Below are 15,259 nucleotides of genomic sequence, written 5' to 3' on the forward strand. Positions count from 1 at the left end.
GTTTGCTCACCTGTGCAATGGGAATGAATGGGTCTTGGAGAGAGGGGTCTTTCAGCCTTAAATGAAAATTTTTTAATACACAGGGCCAGACTCACAAAGAATCTTGTATGAAAAATAATTTTCATTATAATGTACGTCATGGCTTACCCATTTCTTTCAACCTGTCATTCAACAAGCCCACACCTGAGGACAGGTTTTTGAACCACAAACCAGCTGCTCCTGGCTGCAAAGCAACGAAAATAATAAATCCGGGTCCTGTTCTTGGAGAGTGCACAATCCTGTGAGCAGGGAGGGACAGAAAACAAGCGCTCACCAGAAAATGTGGTCCTCCCATTGAAGCAAGATGGGGGTGCACAGAAGAGTCCCACCCCACTCTTCCTCTCCAGAAATTCTTCCTGTGGTGTGGTGATGGAAGTGTGTTTTTAAGCAGAAGGAACAGCAGGTGTCATCTGTACGAGACAAAGTAGGCAAGGTAGGCTTTAGGTACAAGTGAAATGTAGTCAAGTGAAGGACCACGGAAAGAGAAGCTCTACTTCCTGAAAAACTTCTTTTTCAGGAAGAGTTTGGCTGTGCTGTGGGACCTGAGGAACTGGTAGAGGGAGGGGGCTAGAGGCTCCATGACCAGCAGGGAGGGAGATAAGGATCCTTCCCTCTCTGTATCCCAGACCCTATAGGCAACTTCAGGTTAATAATTGCCTGAAATAAGACGAAAATGAGCACAGATCCCCACTGAGGACAGGGGAAGGGCACAGTTTTGACAGTAATCTTTCAAGATGATGAATGTCCTTCCCTGGGGCACACCCTCCCGTGACTTCCCTTGTTCCTACCCAACCCTCATGGAGCACAACTGATGAGAGACAGAGACATGAAGCTTTCCCAGATCATCATATGCTTATGTAATCACATTTCCTTCTCCATTTGGACAGGGAAAATATAAGGGATAATAAAATACACTCAGGGAATGAAGGAAGGTCAAAAAGGTGACAGGTGGAAGTCCACCGCTTAGCCTCCTAGGCTCAGTTCGGTCAGGGAAAGCATGAGAAGAAACATTCCCAAATTTGGTGAGGGAGGGAGGAGGGGACAGGGGGAGTCATACTGCCTATGAAGGAATGCATGACTTTGAAAAGGGTTGTGTTGGTGGTGTCTGTAAAAAGATACCTCGGGGAATTTGTTTCCTAGGACTGCCATAGCAAAGTACCACAAACTGGGTGGCTTAAAACAAGAGAAATGTATTTTTCATAGTTCTGGGGGCTGGAAATCTGAAATCAAGATGTGGGCAGGACTATGCTCCTGAAACCTATAGAAGAGCAGCCCTTGCCCCTTCCTGGTTCTGGGGGTTTGCCAGCAATCCTTGGCTTGCTGCTGTAGCGCTCTAATCTCTGCATCCCTCGTCACATGGTATTTTTCCCTTGTGTCTTGTTCTATGCCTCTTCTTATAAGAACACCAGTCATATTGGATCAGGCTTCATCTAATGATGTCATCTTAACTTGATTACATCTGTGAAGACCTTAGTTCCAAAAGTTCACATTCACAGGCACTGGGACATTAGGACTTACTTAAATAACTTTTGTGGGATGTACGATTCAATCCACTGGAGCATTTAAAGATTTCTTCACTGGAGCTGTGGAGGCTGATTAGATACAACTACTTCCATCTGGGAATTCAGGGCCTACTTGTGTATTTCTCCTGCTGTGGCGTGCAGCAAACCAGAGGTATCCAGGCCAGGACGCCATGGCCTAATTCATTTAGGTCATTGATTTACAAAGTGTCATCCTGGACCTACAGCATCAACATATCACTTGGAGACTTGTTAGGAATGCAAATTCTTTGCCCTATCCCAAACCTGTTAAATTAGAAACTCTGGGTTAAGGCCCAGGAATATGTAGTTCATTCTCTCTCCCTCTCCCCGCTCCTCCTCCTCTCCCCCTCCCTTTCTCTCTCCCCCCCCACATAGATAGATATAGATATAGGTACATAGATATATCAAACAGGCCTTTGGCCTTTGACCTGCATCAACTCTTGTGCTCACCCAATGCAATAGATACTGCTGCTAACCCTGCTTTACAGAGACAGCAGAGACATGAAGTAGAGGAGGGCAATATTAAAAATTAAGGGATGAGAAACAAATACTCCAACAGATCTGGCCAGACCCCTACTCAGGTCTGATATTGTATCCATCCTTATGGTCTCATCCAAAGAAACCTGGATCTATGGGATCCCAAAAGTTTGCATAGGCTATGGGAGGCAAGTCAGGAAAAATGAGTCATGACCCAGAACACTTTGAGGGCCTTGACCAATAGCCCTCCCTGCCGGTCCTTGACCATCCTAGCCCTTGTCACTCTTGTACTCATTGACTGATTCTCACCTCTTTCCCCTGTCCCGTAAACTCCCTGAGGCAGCAGTGAGTCTATAGTCTTCAGAGTTGTATTACCTATGCCTGGCCCAACACTTGACATCTAATAAATTTTTATAAATGCTCACTGAATGAAAGAATAAATTTCTGAAATGAATTCCACCATATATCCTACACTTTAAAATGTTACTTGGCACCAGACATGGTGGTGCATGCCTGTAATCCCAGCAACTTGAGAGGCAGAGGCAGGAGGAACACCAAGTTCAAGGCCAGCCTGGGCAACTTAGCAAGACCTGTCTCAAAATAATTAAAAATAAATAAATAAATAAGGGCTGAGTATGTAGCTCAATGATAAAATGTCCCTGGGTTCAATCCCTAGTACTGCAAAATAAAATAAAATAAGTTACTTGACAATTTGTATACAATCTAATTTGATAATCCCACTTCTAGCATTTATCCCAAGGATAAGGAAATCATCAGACACAAAGATGTATAAATAAGGATGTTTACTGCAGTGCTATCTACAATAGTGAAAACTGGAAATAATGCATGTACCAGAGCAATGTGAGAAAATTGTGTCAAGTTTTCCAAGTCTAATCAAGCAAGGGGGAAAAAAAAACTGGTCACAAAGCTATATATATAGTACTGATTGTTCTGTACATAGCAGGAAAAACTTGGCAGAATGGTTACTAAAGTGGTAACAGTGATGATTCTTGGTTAGTGACATAACTAGTGATTTAAATTGTATTTTTAAGTTGTTTCCTACATTTTTTTCCCCCTACAACAAATAGCCATCATTACTATAGTCAGGAATGTTTGGACTTTTTTTTTTTTTTTTGAGACTGGGTCTTGCTGAATTGCCCATGTTAGCCTCTAACTTGTGATTCTCCTGCCTCAGCTTCCTGAGTAGTTGGGATTACAGGCATGTGCCACCATGTCTATTTGTTTAAAGTTGTACATGTGGCCAAGAAGTGAAGGGGAAGGGGAAAGAGTAGAGGTCCTAGGATCAGAGGATTGCATCCTTGGTCCCGGGAGTCTCACAGATTATCACCTCATCTGACCATCCTATGGGTCTATTAGTTTCAGTGCCTCACGTGTGCTAGGCAAGTATTCTACCCCTGAACTACAACCCCAGCCCTATCCCATAGATTTAAAAAAAAAACAAGACCCCCAAAATTCAGAGAAGTGAAGCAGACTTGCCTAGGTCACACAACCAGTGGTGCTAGCTAGGAGTCAATCACAGGTCTCTCTGAATCCACAGTTCAGTCTCCTTGCATCCCTGCATGTACACATACACATATATACTTGGAGTGGAACATGTGCACGCGTGCGTGTGCACATGTGTGCACATATGATAATGGGTATTAAACTCAATATATACAATTTTAAGTACAGGGAATAAGACTTCTAGCCCGACCCACTGGCCCTACTCATAACAGCAAGGAGGAGGCATGATTCTGCCCATTGTTTCTGCATTGGACACCTGTCATTTCAATGGATGTGCAAAGGGATCCCCATGAAGTGAGCAGGCAGGGACAACCCCCTGATCACCTTGTTTTGTAGAGCAAAACCACTGTCCTCTGAAAGGAATTGAAATCTGGCCAAGATTATTTGATAAATGAGCCCATTGCTTTTCAAGCTACTCATCATAGTTTCCTCATTCCCTTTCCTCCCCCATAAATAATGAAAACCAAGAGCCATTGATGTCAGTGAGACCAAAGAGTAAACTCTCAAGCAGATAAATCACTTCAGTCTGAAAGACAGCATGTAATTGAGAGTGGAGGCGTCTGTATGGGGGTATAGTTCCCCCCAAAGTGACCTGAGTGGGCTGCTGGGGCAACTGGAGCTTTGCCTGATAAGGGCAGATGTCACTGGCTCCTTTCACTTGCCTGAGTTCCCAGCACCCAGGGAAAATTGCTAAAGACAGGCTGCAGAAAGGGAAGAACTGAATCAATTTTTAATGGTTGTTGAGGAGGCAATACACCGTATATACTTTAATTCTTTCAAAAAATATACATTCTGATTGCTTCTAGACCTTTTGGCTAAGATGAAGTGTAGAGAGTACACATTTGGTACCCTCCCCTGCCCTTTCTAGTCTCTGATCGCCTCTCTGGAAGCACAACATTCTCCCTTGTTTCTCTAATTCCTTTTTGAGAGAACTTGAATATACATGCAAATGAGAAACACATTTGAAATTCACGTCCTCCCCTGTCTGTGATTTTAGACAATGTTGAGTGAACCGTAGGTTTTTATCCTTGCTCTGTCATTTACTGTGAATCCTAGAGCCCACCATTCAACCTCACTGAGCCTTGCTTTTGTCTTCTGTAAAATGGGGCCCAAATGTCCCTAGGGTTGCTGTGTGGATGAAGCTGGATGCAAAACTATATTAAGAATTCAAATTTTATTTTTAAGCACTATTTTTTAAAAAAAATAAGGAAAAGGCCTGGGTTGCTGTGAGGAAGATGTGGGTCAATGGAGTTTGGGCCATTCCTAGATCCCTAGGTGCTGTATCTCCCCTGCAAGAACAGTGGCTGGATCCTCCAGGAGAGAGGCTCCAGGCCTTCCCTGAGGCATGCCTTTGTTTTTTTTGATCTGGAGGTAGTGTTTCTGGCTTGAAGACCTGGGGCTTTGGCAATGATCTATTCTCTTTCACTTGCTGGTCGTGAACACCCCCTACATCTCTATCATGAGTCCTCTGACCCTTCTCTAAGGTCAGATTTATATTGAGAGGGCGTTTCTGCTCTTGAGTCAGTGAAGGATGTCTCTGCAGGACTGGAAAGTCACTGGTGTTGGCCAAGCTAACTAGCTGTCAATTTATCTCCACTATTCTATCTGGGGAACTGGGAGAGGGAAACAGACAGACCCAGAGATACAGGGGAGCTAGGTAGAAGGAATGAGTTTCCTTCCCAAGGTCAATCAAGAACAGGACCTTAAATAGTGTCCCCTGGTCAAGGTCTGATCAGCAGACATTCCACAAATGGCTCTTCAGCTCCTGTTGGGTAGAGGGCCCTGGGTGGGATCATTTGTCTTGTCCTTCCATCCATCCATCCATCTGTTTATCTTCCCAAAACTGCCTGCTGAGGCCTAGCCAGAGACAAGCCCTATCCTTGGCACAAGGCCACATGCTAAGATGAATCAGATTGGGCCGGCTGGAGCTGGTGGGTGGAAGACAGAGGACATACCAGGAGGAGGGCACAGCAAAGCAAGGTCCAGGGCTGGTGGGTGGGGAAATGTTTGAGCAAACCAGACACTGAGATTGAGTGCAGGGTAGAAGGCAGGTGTGCTGAGGGGCATGGGGAGGCAAGGAGAGGAGACAAACAGCAGGCTGTGGAAGGACAGGCAAAGGGTCCCTGAAGGAAGAAGGAAGCAGCAGAGAGAATGAAAAGGAGGGTGGGAGGCAGGGCCTCAGACTTGATTAGTGGGGGAAGCTGGTTAAGGTGAGTCTGTCTGACCCCATGCCCATTGCTGATGCCATTCTGCCCCACTCCTAATTTAGTGCTCTGGTTTCACCTGGGTGTGAATTGACCATCCTGTAACCCCATCTACCCCAGAGCTCCTGGACCCTCACTGGCCCCCAGTACCAAGGGAGAAGTGGTAAAGCCCACCACATCCAAAGTGAGACAGACTGGGAATAAATCCCTCATTCCCTGATCAGACGACCTTGGGCAAATTACTTAACCTCTCTTGACCTCAGTCTCCTGCTCTGTCATATAGTCACTGTAAGCCCTCCACCATTATAGCGTTACTGGAAGGGTTTTATCACAGGAAGGACCCAAAGCTTGGCTTAGCAACTGCCAGGGCATCTGACCAACAGGGAAAGTTCCAGATCTGGACCCTTGGTGGTCAGCGCAGTTTGCATTTCGAAGAGGGACTTTTCACCCCCAGAAGACTCAAAGCCCAGAGTCCAGTTCTTCATTGGTGGCATTTACAGCTCAGGGTTGGGGATGCAAAGTAGAGAAGTCCCTCTGCGTGGGTGGTTTCTCCTGTCCCAGAGTCCATACACGTGCTGGGGGAAAAGAAGGAGACTTGTCAGGTCTGGGAGTGAAGATAGGAGGATAGGTTTACCCCCATCCCCCCAACCCCCTACGCACCTCTCATCTCGATTGGGGACTTAAAGGCCTGCGGGCGGGCGGGGGCAGAGCAGGGCCGGCCTCTTTCGCCCTGCTGGGGGGTGGGGGGCGGGTCCCCGGGGAACTGCTCCTCCCGCCCGCCGCCGTTTTAAGAGGCTGCTCCGCGGCAGCGATCAGGGCTGGAGCCGCAGCCCGACCAAGCAAGCGGACCAAGCCGAGCCGGCAGGTGCACGGCTGCGGGGACAGCAGCGGCATGACCGGCCACCACGGCTGGGGCTACGGCCAGGACGACGGTAGGCGCAGACCCCTGCCAGCCCTGACCCAGCTGGACTCGCCCCAGACCAGCGCGCCCAGCTGGGTTTCCCAAGCGCGCAACTCCCATGCTCCTAGATCGACCTGGACCCCTCTCCTGTCCATCCCCCAGAACCTGGCCCCCTTACCGGGCCCCAGCCCTGGTTCCCCTGCAAGCAGTGCAAAGTCCGCGCTGAGCCGGGAGGTTCCCCGCCACCAGCCAGGGATCCAGTGGTGGCACGCGTCCTGCCGCCACCTCCGCGCCGCCCCTGACTGCCGCGCGCTCCTGGGACTCGGTTGGGCACTCATTGACTCGCCCCAGGCGTGCGCCGCGCGGAGATGGCCCAGGGCAGCGGCGGGGGGCGGTCGCGGCGGAGCGCTGTGCGCGGGTGTCTTTACGGGGTGCGCGCACGGCGTGTGTGCGGGGACCTCCGGGAAACTGGGCTCCGCGAAGGCAAGGGCGCCGTGTCCCCGGGGAAAGAGTTTCCCGGTGGAAGCGTCCAAGCTGCTGTGGCCACTGGTAAGTGATGGAAAGGGGCATTTAGGGTGCTCATGCATGTGTCGAGTGTCCACACTGAGCAGGGTGTCTGAGCACGTCCGGTGTGAGGTGGGAGTTGGCCGACACCAGCCTCCTGGTCTAACGGGAAAATAGATGTACCCTGCCACAGTTGCTATAGGATGCAGAAAAGGAGAAAGACGCAGAAGATGAGCCAGACGGCTTTTGTGTGGGTCTGGGACACGACAATTCCCTTTTAGGCTACTTCTTAGCAAGCAGGGAGGGAGGTGTGGAGTAAGGGCTTCCTCATTTCCCTAAGATGAGCGATGTACCCCCAAGATCCAGGCTGTCGGTAGGGGAACCCAAGTAGGGCAGATGGAGGTTGGAAGGGGCACCCAACTCTCCAGCTCCATTATGAGGGTGGGTAGGGGTCCCTGGCCACAGTCTTTGGGGACATGAAGTTACAGTGGATCAGAGGGAATCAGGGAGGTGCTTCAGAGTCTCTGGTCCCCTCAAACCCCCAAGGACAAAGGAGCATATTTTGGAAGTGGAACCCTAGATCTGGACATGCAGGAATTGGACAGAGACATTAACAAACAAACAAACAAACAAACAAAAAGCAACTGAGACTAGCAAAGATGGAGGAAAAGGCAGAAAAGGGGCAGATTGACAGCACACATTGGAGACCGTCTTCCTCCAGTAGTTAGCTCTTGGGTGCTTCTACCAGAGTCTGAGTCCTCTGACATCAGCCTTTCCTGTTAATCCTGCCCACCAGCTCTGAGCATCCAGGGTCCTGAATGGCCTGTCCCATGGCCCTGCTACCCACAGGCAGCTGCCCTTCACCCAACTAGACATGGGTTGTTCTGTCTAGGGGCAATGAAGAAGCAAAGGACAGAGGACAGTGGTGCCTGCATGCGGCAGCACTCTCAAGGGCTTCAAAAATAACCCAGTGGGGCCGGGCCACGATTTGGAGTTCTGAGTCATCCATTGGGGACACAGCTCTGTCGGCACCTGCTGCTGTTTTCTCAGGAAAACTTAAGAAGCCAAAAAGGGGGAGAAGCACCAGCCGGCAGTGGCTCTAAAAATAGGCTGCATCTCAGGATGTTCCCCAGGGAGATGCTGAGCCTCTCGGCTGCAGATGGAGCCTCTGGGAGGCAGGTGGTGGGCGCCTGTGGGTGTGCATGCAGGTGTGTGTATGAGTGCATGTGTGTGCATGGGCATGTGTTTTGCTGTGGTCCTCTTGTGTGAACTTGGCTTTCCAACAGGAGGTGTTTGTGTGTGAGGGTGCATAGATGTGTGTCAAATGTAGTCAGTAGGGCTGTGTGTGTGTTTGAGCACATGCGTTGTTCTGAGCTTGTCCTAGTGACCCAGGTACACATGTGTGCACACATATGAAGATCTCAGTGGACCTCTGGGCCTGTGCCTGGAGAGGGAAACCAGAGATGGTACAGGTACATACTTTGTGTTTATACTGTGTGTGTGTGTGTGTGTGTGTGTGTGTGTGTGAACATGCATGCATGGCCCTTGTTCCTCTCGTCTGTGACATGGGCATCATGCTAGTTTCTACTTCACAAGATGGTTGTGAGGAGCAAATACATGTCACAGAGCCAAAGTTAGGTTGATGTGAGTTTTTGTTATCAGTATCACAAACATCAAGTTTGCACTAAGTTACTCAGGATGCAGGAAGAGGTTAAATACTTGTTAAGATCAGAGACTTTAGATGCTTGGGGCCTCCTTGAGTGTGTGTTGGGGACTGGAGGTTATGAGATGCACTACCTGGAACCACCTCTGAGTCTGTAGCTGCACAATGTTCCCTTTCATTCATTTCCTCTCTGGGCCTCCTAGCATGCTGGGAGGGGAGTTTTAGTGAAGCCATTTCCCAGACAAGGAAATGAAGGCTGAAGGGGAATTGGCAGAGTGGGAAAGCAGAGGCTCACTGAATGGATGCCTGGGAATCGACCCCCAGGACTTACTTCAGCTTGCAGCTCAGAGATCCTGGCTATCCTGAGTCCTTGCCACATCCCTGCCTGCAGGCCCCTTGAATTGGCACAAGCTGTATCCCATTGCCCAGGGAGACCGACAGTCACCCATCAACATCATATCCAGCCAGGCTGTGTACTCACCCAGCCTGCAGCCACTGGAGCTTTCCTATGAGGTCTGCACATCCCTCAGCATCACCAACAATGGCCATTCTGTCCAGGTAGACTTCAATGACAGCGATGATCGAACAGGTAAGTGGCCCCTGCCAAAACTTGGAACCTGTCCCTGCTAGGACTTAACCCTATTGGGCTAGCTCATTTGTTCCTCTCAAGAGTCCACTTTTCAGATGGGCGAACAGAAGCTCAATGAGCTGGGGAGCGCCAGAACAAGCTGGTTCTGCTCCCCAAAGTCTTTCTCTCCAACTCACTAAAGGTCTCAACTCCCTTGGGCCACAGATAGGCCCATAGGAACTCACAGAAGCTCCTTCTTAGATCTCTTTGCCCTGGGATTAGAGTCCAGGTCCTTTCGTGATAAATTCCTAGGCAGAGGCTTTAGGAGTACTCTTCAGTGAAGAGATTTTGTCCTTATGACTAGGTTTGTGGGATAGGAAGTTGGGTGAGGAGAATTTCTTAGAATTTCTTAGGAAGTGTCCAGTTCTTTGAACCCTCACCCCCCACTTCTTACCCTTCCACACACATATTGAAATAGAAAAACAAAAGAGTCACGCTGGGAGGCTGAGACAGAAGGATCACAAGTTCAAGACCAGCCTGGACAACTTAGAGAGACCCTGTCTCAAAATAAAAAATGAAATAAGAAAAGGACTGGGGATGTCGCTCAGTGGTAGAGTGCCTGTGGTTTCAATCCCCACAAAAGAAAAAGAAAAGAAATTCAAAAGGCACAAAAAAAGAGGAAAGCCAGAATTTTCATGAGGCGATTGATCTAAATTGCTTAATCCTGAGTTCCTGGTAGGCTAGGGAAAAGGGAAAGAGAGTGGGTATAGTTCTTGTTGCGTAAGGGAGGAAGTCAAGCAATCCTCAGGAGAGAGAGAGGAAAAGCATTTCCTTGCACTGAGCTCCAAGAAAGGAAAAAACTCTTGAAAAACTTTAGGAAGAGGACACGCGGGGCTAGATGACAGAATACCCAGACCTGAAGAGGCAGTGAGCCACTCACCTAGCACAGTTCACTCACCTAGCACACTCACCTAGCACAGTTCACTCTGGAGGTCGAATGGGTTGGTGCCAACAGAATACTGAGGAGGGAGGAAGGAGGGTGGGCAGGGAGAGAGGTTAGAGAATGAGGGTTAGAGATACTTAGGGGTCCCAGGTGAAGCAAACTCAAAGAGGTGGACGCTTACAGACCTATCTGGAAGCTCGGCCTGCAAGCCCTGTTCCTTCCACCTCTGGGAATATAGGGTGGCCTTCCTGCCTCCCATCCCCAGACTCCCTTTCTCAACTTTCATCTTTGCGCTGGACAGGCCGTGTTTCTCAAGTAAGGCAGGTTGGGCAGCAAGAAGGGGCCTCTGGATTGTCCTGTACTCCTTGAGGGGCCCCCAGGTGGACAAGGACCTGCCCTGATCACTCAACGTGGAAGGGCCTTAGGGGAACTCTGAGCCTGGGGCCGTCACCTGATCTAGGGGCTCACATTCAGGCCTGGCTGGGGCCCCCTCCGCTGCCAGATCCCTTTCAGCTAGAAATTCTATCAGTCCCCAGGAGGCCTTGTGCATGGCCCCAGCTCACCGACCATCAAGGTGAGAAAGTCACAAGCTCAGAACAAGTGGGACCCTCCAGAGAGGTCATTTGTGCTGCAGATGGCACTGAGGGCACTAGAGCCTGTCAAATAGGAGGGTAAGGACTCTCGGGAGCTGGCTTCCTGCTCTGGGGCAATACCAAGTTCTGGGGGGCTCAAGGTGGCAGGGAGGCAGTATGGCCTGGTGATCAGGGGATTGGGTCAGAATTCAAGAAATACGGGTTTATACCATACCTCAGTGCCTTGCTATGTAACCATGGGCAAATGCCTTGCCCTCTCTTGTGCCTCAGTTTCCTCCTTTGTAAAATAGGAATAATAATATGTTCTGGCCCTTGTGGGCTACCATGAGGACTAAACAAACGAATCCTTCCAAGCCAGCCTAGGTCAGGAGCCAGACCGGGGAGGTCTACTGTTAGTGCCAAGGCGGACCTGGAGGCAGGGGCCCAGCTTCCACAGGAAATCAGAAGGAGTGAAGAGAATGGCCCCAAGGAGGGGGCAGTACTCGGTCAGTCCCAAAATGCAGGCTGTCAGGATTTCTGCCCTGACCCAGATTACAGGCTGTGATGGTCGGTGGAGACTCACCCCAGCCTGGCCAGTCCAGTGGACTCTCCACATGAAACACATATCCACTTCCTGGGCTGCTGCTCTGGACCTGGCACCGCCACCATGAGGCAGTGTGGGTCCCACCATGCCCACTGCCACAAACCCCACTTCTACCCACAGTGGTGACTGGGGGCCCCCTGGAAGGGCCCTACCGCCTCAGGCAGTTCCACTTCCACTGGGGAAAGAAGCATGATGCGGGCTCAGAGCACACTGTGGACGGCAAGTCGTTCCCCAGCGAGGTGAGGGCCCTCTGTATCCCGCTGCTGCCTGGGGAAGGGATAGGGACGCCATAGTCAGCGGCTTGAGCATTTCTGGGTAGAGCTCTGGAGAGGGTGAGGGGAACACCAGGGGACTTTAAGGTGAGATGCCTTCTACCGGCCCCCAGCACAGTGTCTCCCTCTGAGCTCTGCCCACTGCTGTCCTGGTCTGCGCATTGGTTTTCTGAAGGTCCTGCCCAGTCCCACCACACCCTGCTGAAAGCCCTTCAGAAGCTGAACCTGGCATTCATGGCCCTGCACGGACTCACCAGGCTTGGCTTCACCTCCCCCGCCCTCTTCCCCACTGGGCTGCATGTGATGAATGCATACACCTGTCCACACCTGGTTCCCTATCGCTTCTCATACTCCTGATCCCTTTGCCTGGAATGCCTTTCCCCAAGGCTCTCATCTACTTCTTTGAACTCGCTGCAGGGGCCACCTCCAAATGTCACTAGGGATGGCCATCATTCATTTCGTAGCTAGTTCACTGGAAGGCAGAACCCGAGTCAGATTCCTTTTGGGTCTCCTGGGGCTTGGGGAAGGGTTGGGCCCAAACATGGGTAGATGCTTACTGGGAACTTTTGGGGCTCCCCTGCACTTCAGGACCCCAAGCCTAGAAAGTTTGATAGCCTTCCCCGCAGAGGGGCAGAAGTCAGGACGGAGTGAAGGAAGCCTGGCTCAGAGTTCCGTTGTCCCCAAGGTGCTAAGCCCTGGCCTGGCCTGGCCTGTTCTTGCTCCTCCAGCTACATCTAGTTCACTGGAATGCCAAGAAGTATAGTACCTTTGGGGAGGCAGCCTCAGCACCCGATGGCCTGGCTGTGGTCAGTGTCTTCCTGGAGGTGAGTGGTGGGTCCCTGGGACCAGGAAGAGTAAGGGAGGCCTGGCATGCCTCTATCTCTGGAATGCAGGGGTGTTGGGCTCACACCACTTTCTCCCTAACAGACGGGGGATGAGCACCCTAGCATGAATCGTCTGACGGATGCCCTCTACATGGTTCGGTTTAAGGTGAGACCAGGGCTCCCTGTCCCTGATCCTGAGCAGCTTAGTAAGAAGAGAAGAAGCCAGCTGGCTCATGAGTGGGCCCATTCAGCCCTCTATTCTGGCAGCAAACTCTGGCTGAGACCAAGGGCAAAGGACAGTACCTTCAGGGCCCTCTCCTGATTCCTCTTCACTAGGTCCACTGCCCCATTGGTTGCCAGGCAACCCAGGAGTGAGTAGGATTTGTGAGATGCTGGTCACAATAAATGGTAGTCTGACAAACAGTGCCACCGAGGAAAGCTGAAGGCAAGGGAGTAAACACGGTGACCAGGAGCCCAGGAACCACAACCTTTACATACAAGCAAACGGGTGCTGAGGGCCCAGCCCTGCCGGGGAGGTGGCCTCTGAGGTCATAGACATTTGCCCATAATTTGCATCAGTGAGCCAAGAAGAAGCCTGAATCCTGATGATAGAAGTGGGTGGGGAAGCTGCTGGGTTGATCTTGGTGGGAGGTCTGTGCTGACTTCCAGGTCTATCCCCCATACCCTGCTCCCCAGGGCACCAAGGCCCAGTTTAGCTGCTTCAACCCCAAGTGCCTCCTGCCTACCAGCCGGCACTACTGGACCTACCCAGGCTCCCTGACCACACCCCCCCTCAGTGAGAGTGTCATCTGGATTGTACTCCGAGAGCCCATCAGCATCTCTGAGAGGCAGGTGAGTCCTCCCAGAGCCCCAGGTTAAGGGGGCACTCAGGGCCCAGCCAAAGCAGGGTGCCCCCCACCATATTGCTAGTAAAGTTTGGATTCTTGGTTGGGGGTTAGCTTGATTGTTAGTCTTTAGGACCTAGACATGTACTGGGGGAGAGGGAGACACCTGGATCCTGGGACCACCTCTACTGTGTTGGAATTGAACTGCTGCATTTGTTGGTACACCTTAGCTGGACAGGATTGGGACTTGAACTAAGTGGAGTTCAAAGGCCCTTTAGGAGTAAGTATCTGGGGCTGGGTCTCAAAGAGGAGAGTGAGTGGGGATGAGACGGACCAGTTGAAGAGGATATGCCAGCTGCTGGGTCTGGGACCATCCCCATTTTAACCCTTCTGCCTCTTCAAGATGGAGAAGTTCCGGAGCCTACTTTTCACCTCAGAGGATGATGAGAGGATCCACATGGTGAACAACTTCCGGCCACCACAACCACTGAAGGGCCGCGTGGTCAAAGCCTCCTTCCGGGCCTGAGCTGCCCACCTGCCCAGCTGACCACAAGGGCACCATCTTCCCAAGGGCTTCCATGTCAGCAGACACCAAACCATCTGAGGCTCCCTGCCTGGGGGTGCTGTGGACCCCCCTTTCAGCCGGCTTGCTCCTTGACCACTCTGGAGGGTTTTTGATGGGACCCTGGAGTTGAGGGCACCCTGCAGCTGCCCTGGGGACTAGAAGAACAGGCGCTGAGCAGGGTCCAAACCTGGGGCTGCCTCTGCTCTCCAAGACCCAAAGGCCCCTGGGAACCTCCTCTTGTCTTCCCCACTGGCAGTGGCAGCAGCCCCACTCTGAGCTCACACTGTGATGGACAAGACCGAGCTCCCTGGGGCAGGCAGCTGGCACTGCCAGAAAGACTCAAGCAATAATTAGAGGTGGGCAGAGCTGCCCTCTCGGCATTACCTCGACTGCAGGCCTCCACCAGGAGCACACCTCACTGCCAGGCCATTTAATTAGCACCCAGCCTGCTGGAGGTGATATGGCCTTCTCCCTCCAGCCATCTGCTGCCACGGGCAGGCCCTGGCTATAGCTTATACACTATCTATCTCCCTTTGTCCCCACCCAATCATCAAAGCCCCCTACATGCTAACCCATGGATGTATTAATTAATAAACTCATTTATCCATGCAGGAACACAACTGAGTGCCTATGCTATGTCAAGTACTGTTCTAGGCTTTAGGGAGTCGGTGGTGGTTAGTGGGGCACATTTGGGAGGGACTTGTAATGGGCAGAGGGAGATTATAACAAGGGCAGGACAGAGGTGATGGGAACAGAAGAAAAGGATAGTCTACCTTGTTTTGTGAGAAGATGAAATTCCAGCCAGTACTCCAAGACAGAGGGAAGAGAATGCCATGCTGAGGTAGAGGGAAGAGGTGAGAACCAAGAATGGTTGGGGGACTGAAAAGGGTCAGTGGGACTAGAGCCCCGGGGAAGGGCCTGGGCCTTTCTTTCTCCCTAAGCTAGTGGGGAGCCACGGGGTTGGCAGTAGAGGAGGGGCAGGGCCACGTGTGCATATGGGGAAGATCCCTGTGGAACATGGCAGCAGGGAGGAAGTGGGGCCCGGTGGGTGGTCAGGAGTAAAAGGACAGGGTAGCCAAGGAGGGGAAGAGGGAACTAGGTGAGATTTAAAGGTGCATCTCAAAGGCAGCATTTGGCTGTGTGTGAGGGAGAATTGTCCAGAGGAAGTGGGAGGACCCCCCTCACGGACTGGGGACCCTGGGAGGAGCTGATC

At 51.2% G+C, this 15,259-nt stretch overlaps 1 protein-coding gene and 1 long non-coding RNA gene across 3 annotated transcripts; one reads left to right on the forward strand and one right to left on the reverse strand.

Annotated features, from left to right (window-relative positions):
- Positions 1 to 4,296: 4,296 nt before the first annotated feature.
- Positions 4,297 to 7,717, reverse strand: LOC120887965 (uncharacterized). Its single transcript, XR_005731388.2, has 2 exons — positions 6,865 to 7,717; positions 4,297 to 6,360 (listed from the first exon to the last, which is right to left on the reverse strand). It is a non-coding gene; the product is annotated as an uncharacterized LOC120887965 (long non-coding RNA).
- Positions 6,543 to 14,666, forward strand: Ca7 (carbonic anhydrase 7). Of its 2 annotated transcripts, none has more exons than XM_005318269.3 (7): positions 6,543 to 6,717; positions 9,245 to 9,442; positions 11,661 to 11,779; positions 12,541 to 12,636; positions 12,740 to 12,802; positions 13,333 to 13,488; positions 13,885 to 14,666. In XM_005318269.3, the coding sequence occupies exons 1-7, from the start codon at positions 6,678 to 6,680 to the stop codon at positions 14,005 to 14,007; spliced, it is 795 nt and encodes a 264-aa protein (XP_005318326.1). In that variant the 5' UTR covers positions 6,543 to 6,677; the 3' UTR covers positions 14,008 to 14,666. The 2 variants fall into 2 exon arrangements, with proteins under 2 accessions (XP_005318326.1, XP_040135481.1); XM_040279547.2 differs by lacking the exon at positions 6,543 to 6,717 and adding an exon at positions 6,728 to 7,235.
- Positions 14,667 to 15,259: the final 593 nt, after the last annotated feature.

Source organism: Ictidomys tridecemlineatus, chromosome 15, assembly GCF_052094955.1.
Source record: "Ictidomys tridecemlineatus isolate mIctTri1 chromosome 15, mIctTri1.hap1, whole genome shotgun sequence".
NCBI classification, from domain to species: Eukaryota; Metazoa; Chordata; class Mammalia; order Rodentia; family Sciuridae; genus Ictidomys; species Ictidomys tridecemlineatus.

What these genes read in the sequence shown, in the direction of transcription:
- Ca7 (XM_040279547.2), top strand. Translation starts at nt 7,055, where the DNA reads ATGGCCCAGGGCAGCGGCGGGGGGCGGTCGCGGCGGAGCGCTGTGCGC. An exon ending in TGACAGCGATGATCGAACAG is followed by an intron (nt 9,443 to 11,660) that starts GTAAGTGGCCCC and finishes TTCTACCCACAG; the next exon opens with TGGTGACTGGGGGCCCCCTG. An exon ending in TGGTCAGTGTCTTCCTGGAG is followed by an intron (nt 12,637 to 12,739) that starts GTGAGTGGTGGG and finishes TCTCCCTAACAG; the next exon opens with ACGGGGGATGAGCACCCTAG.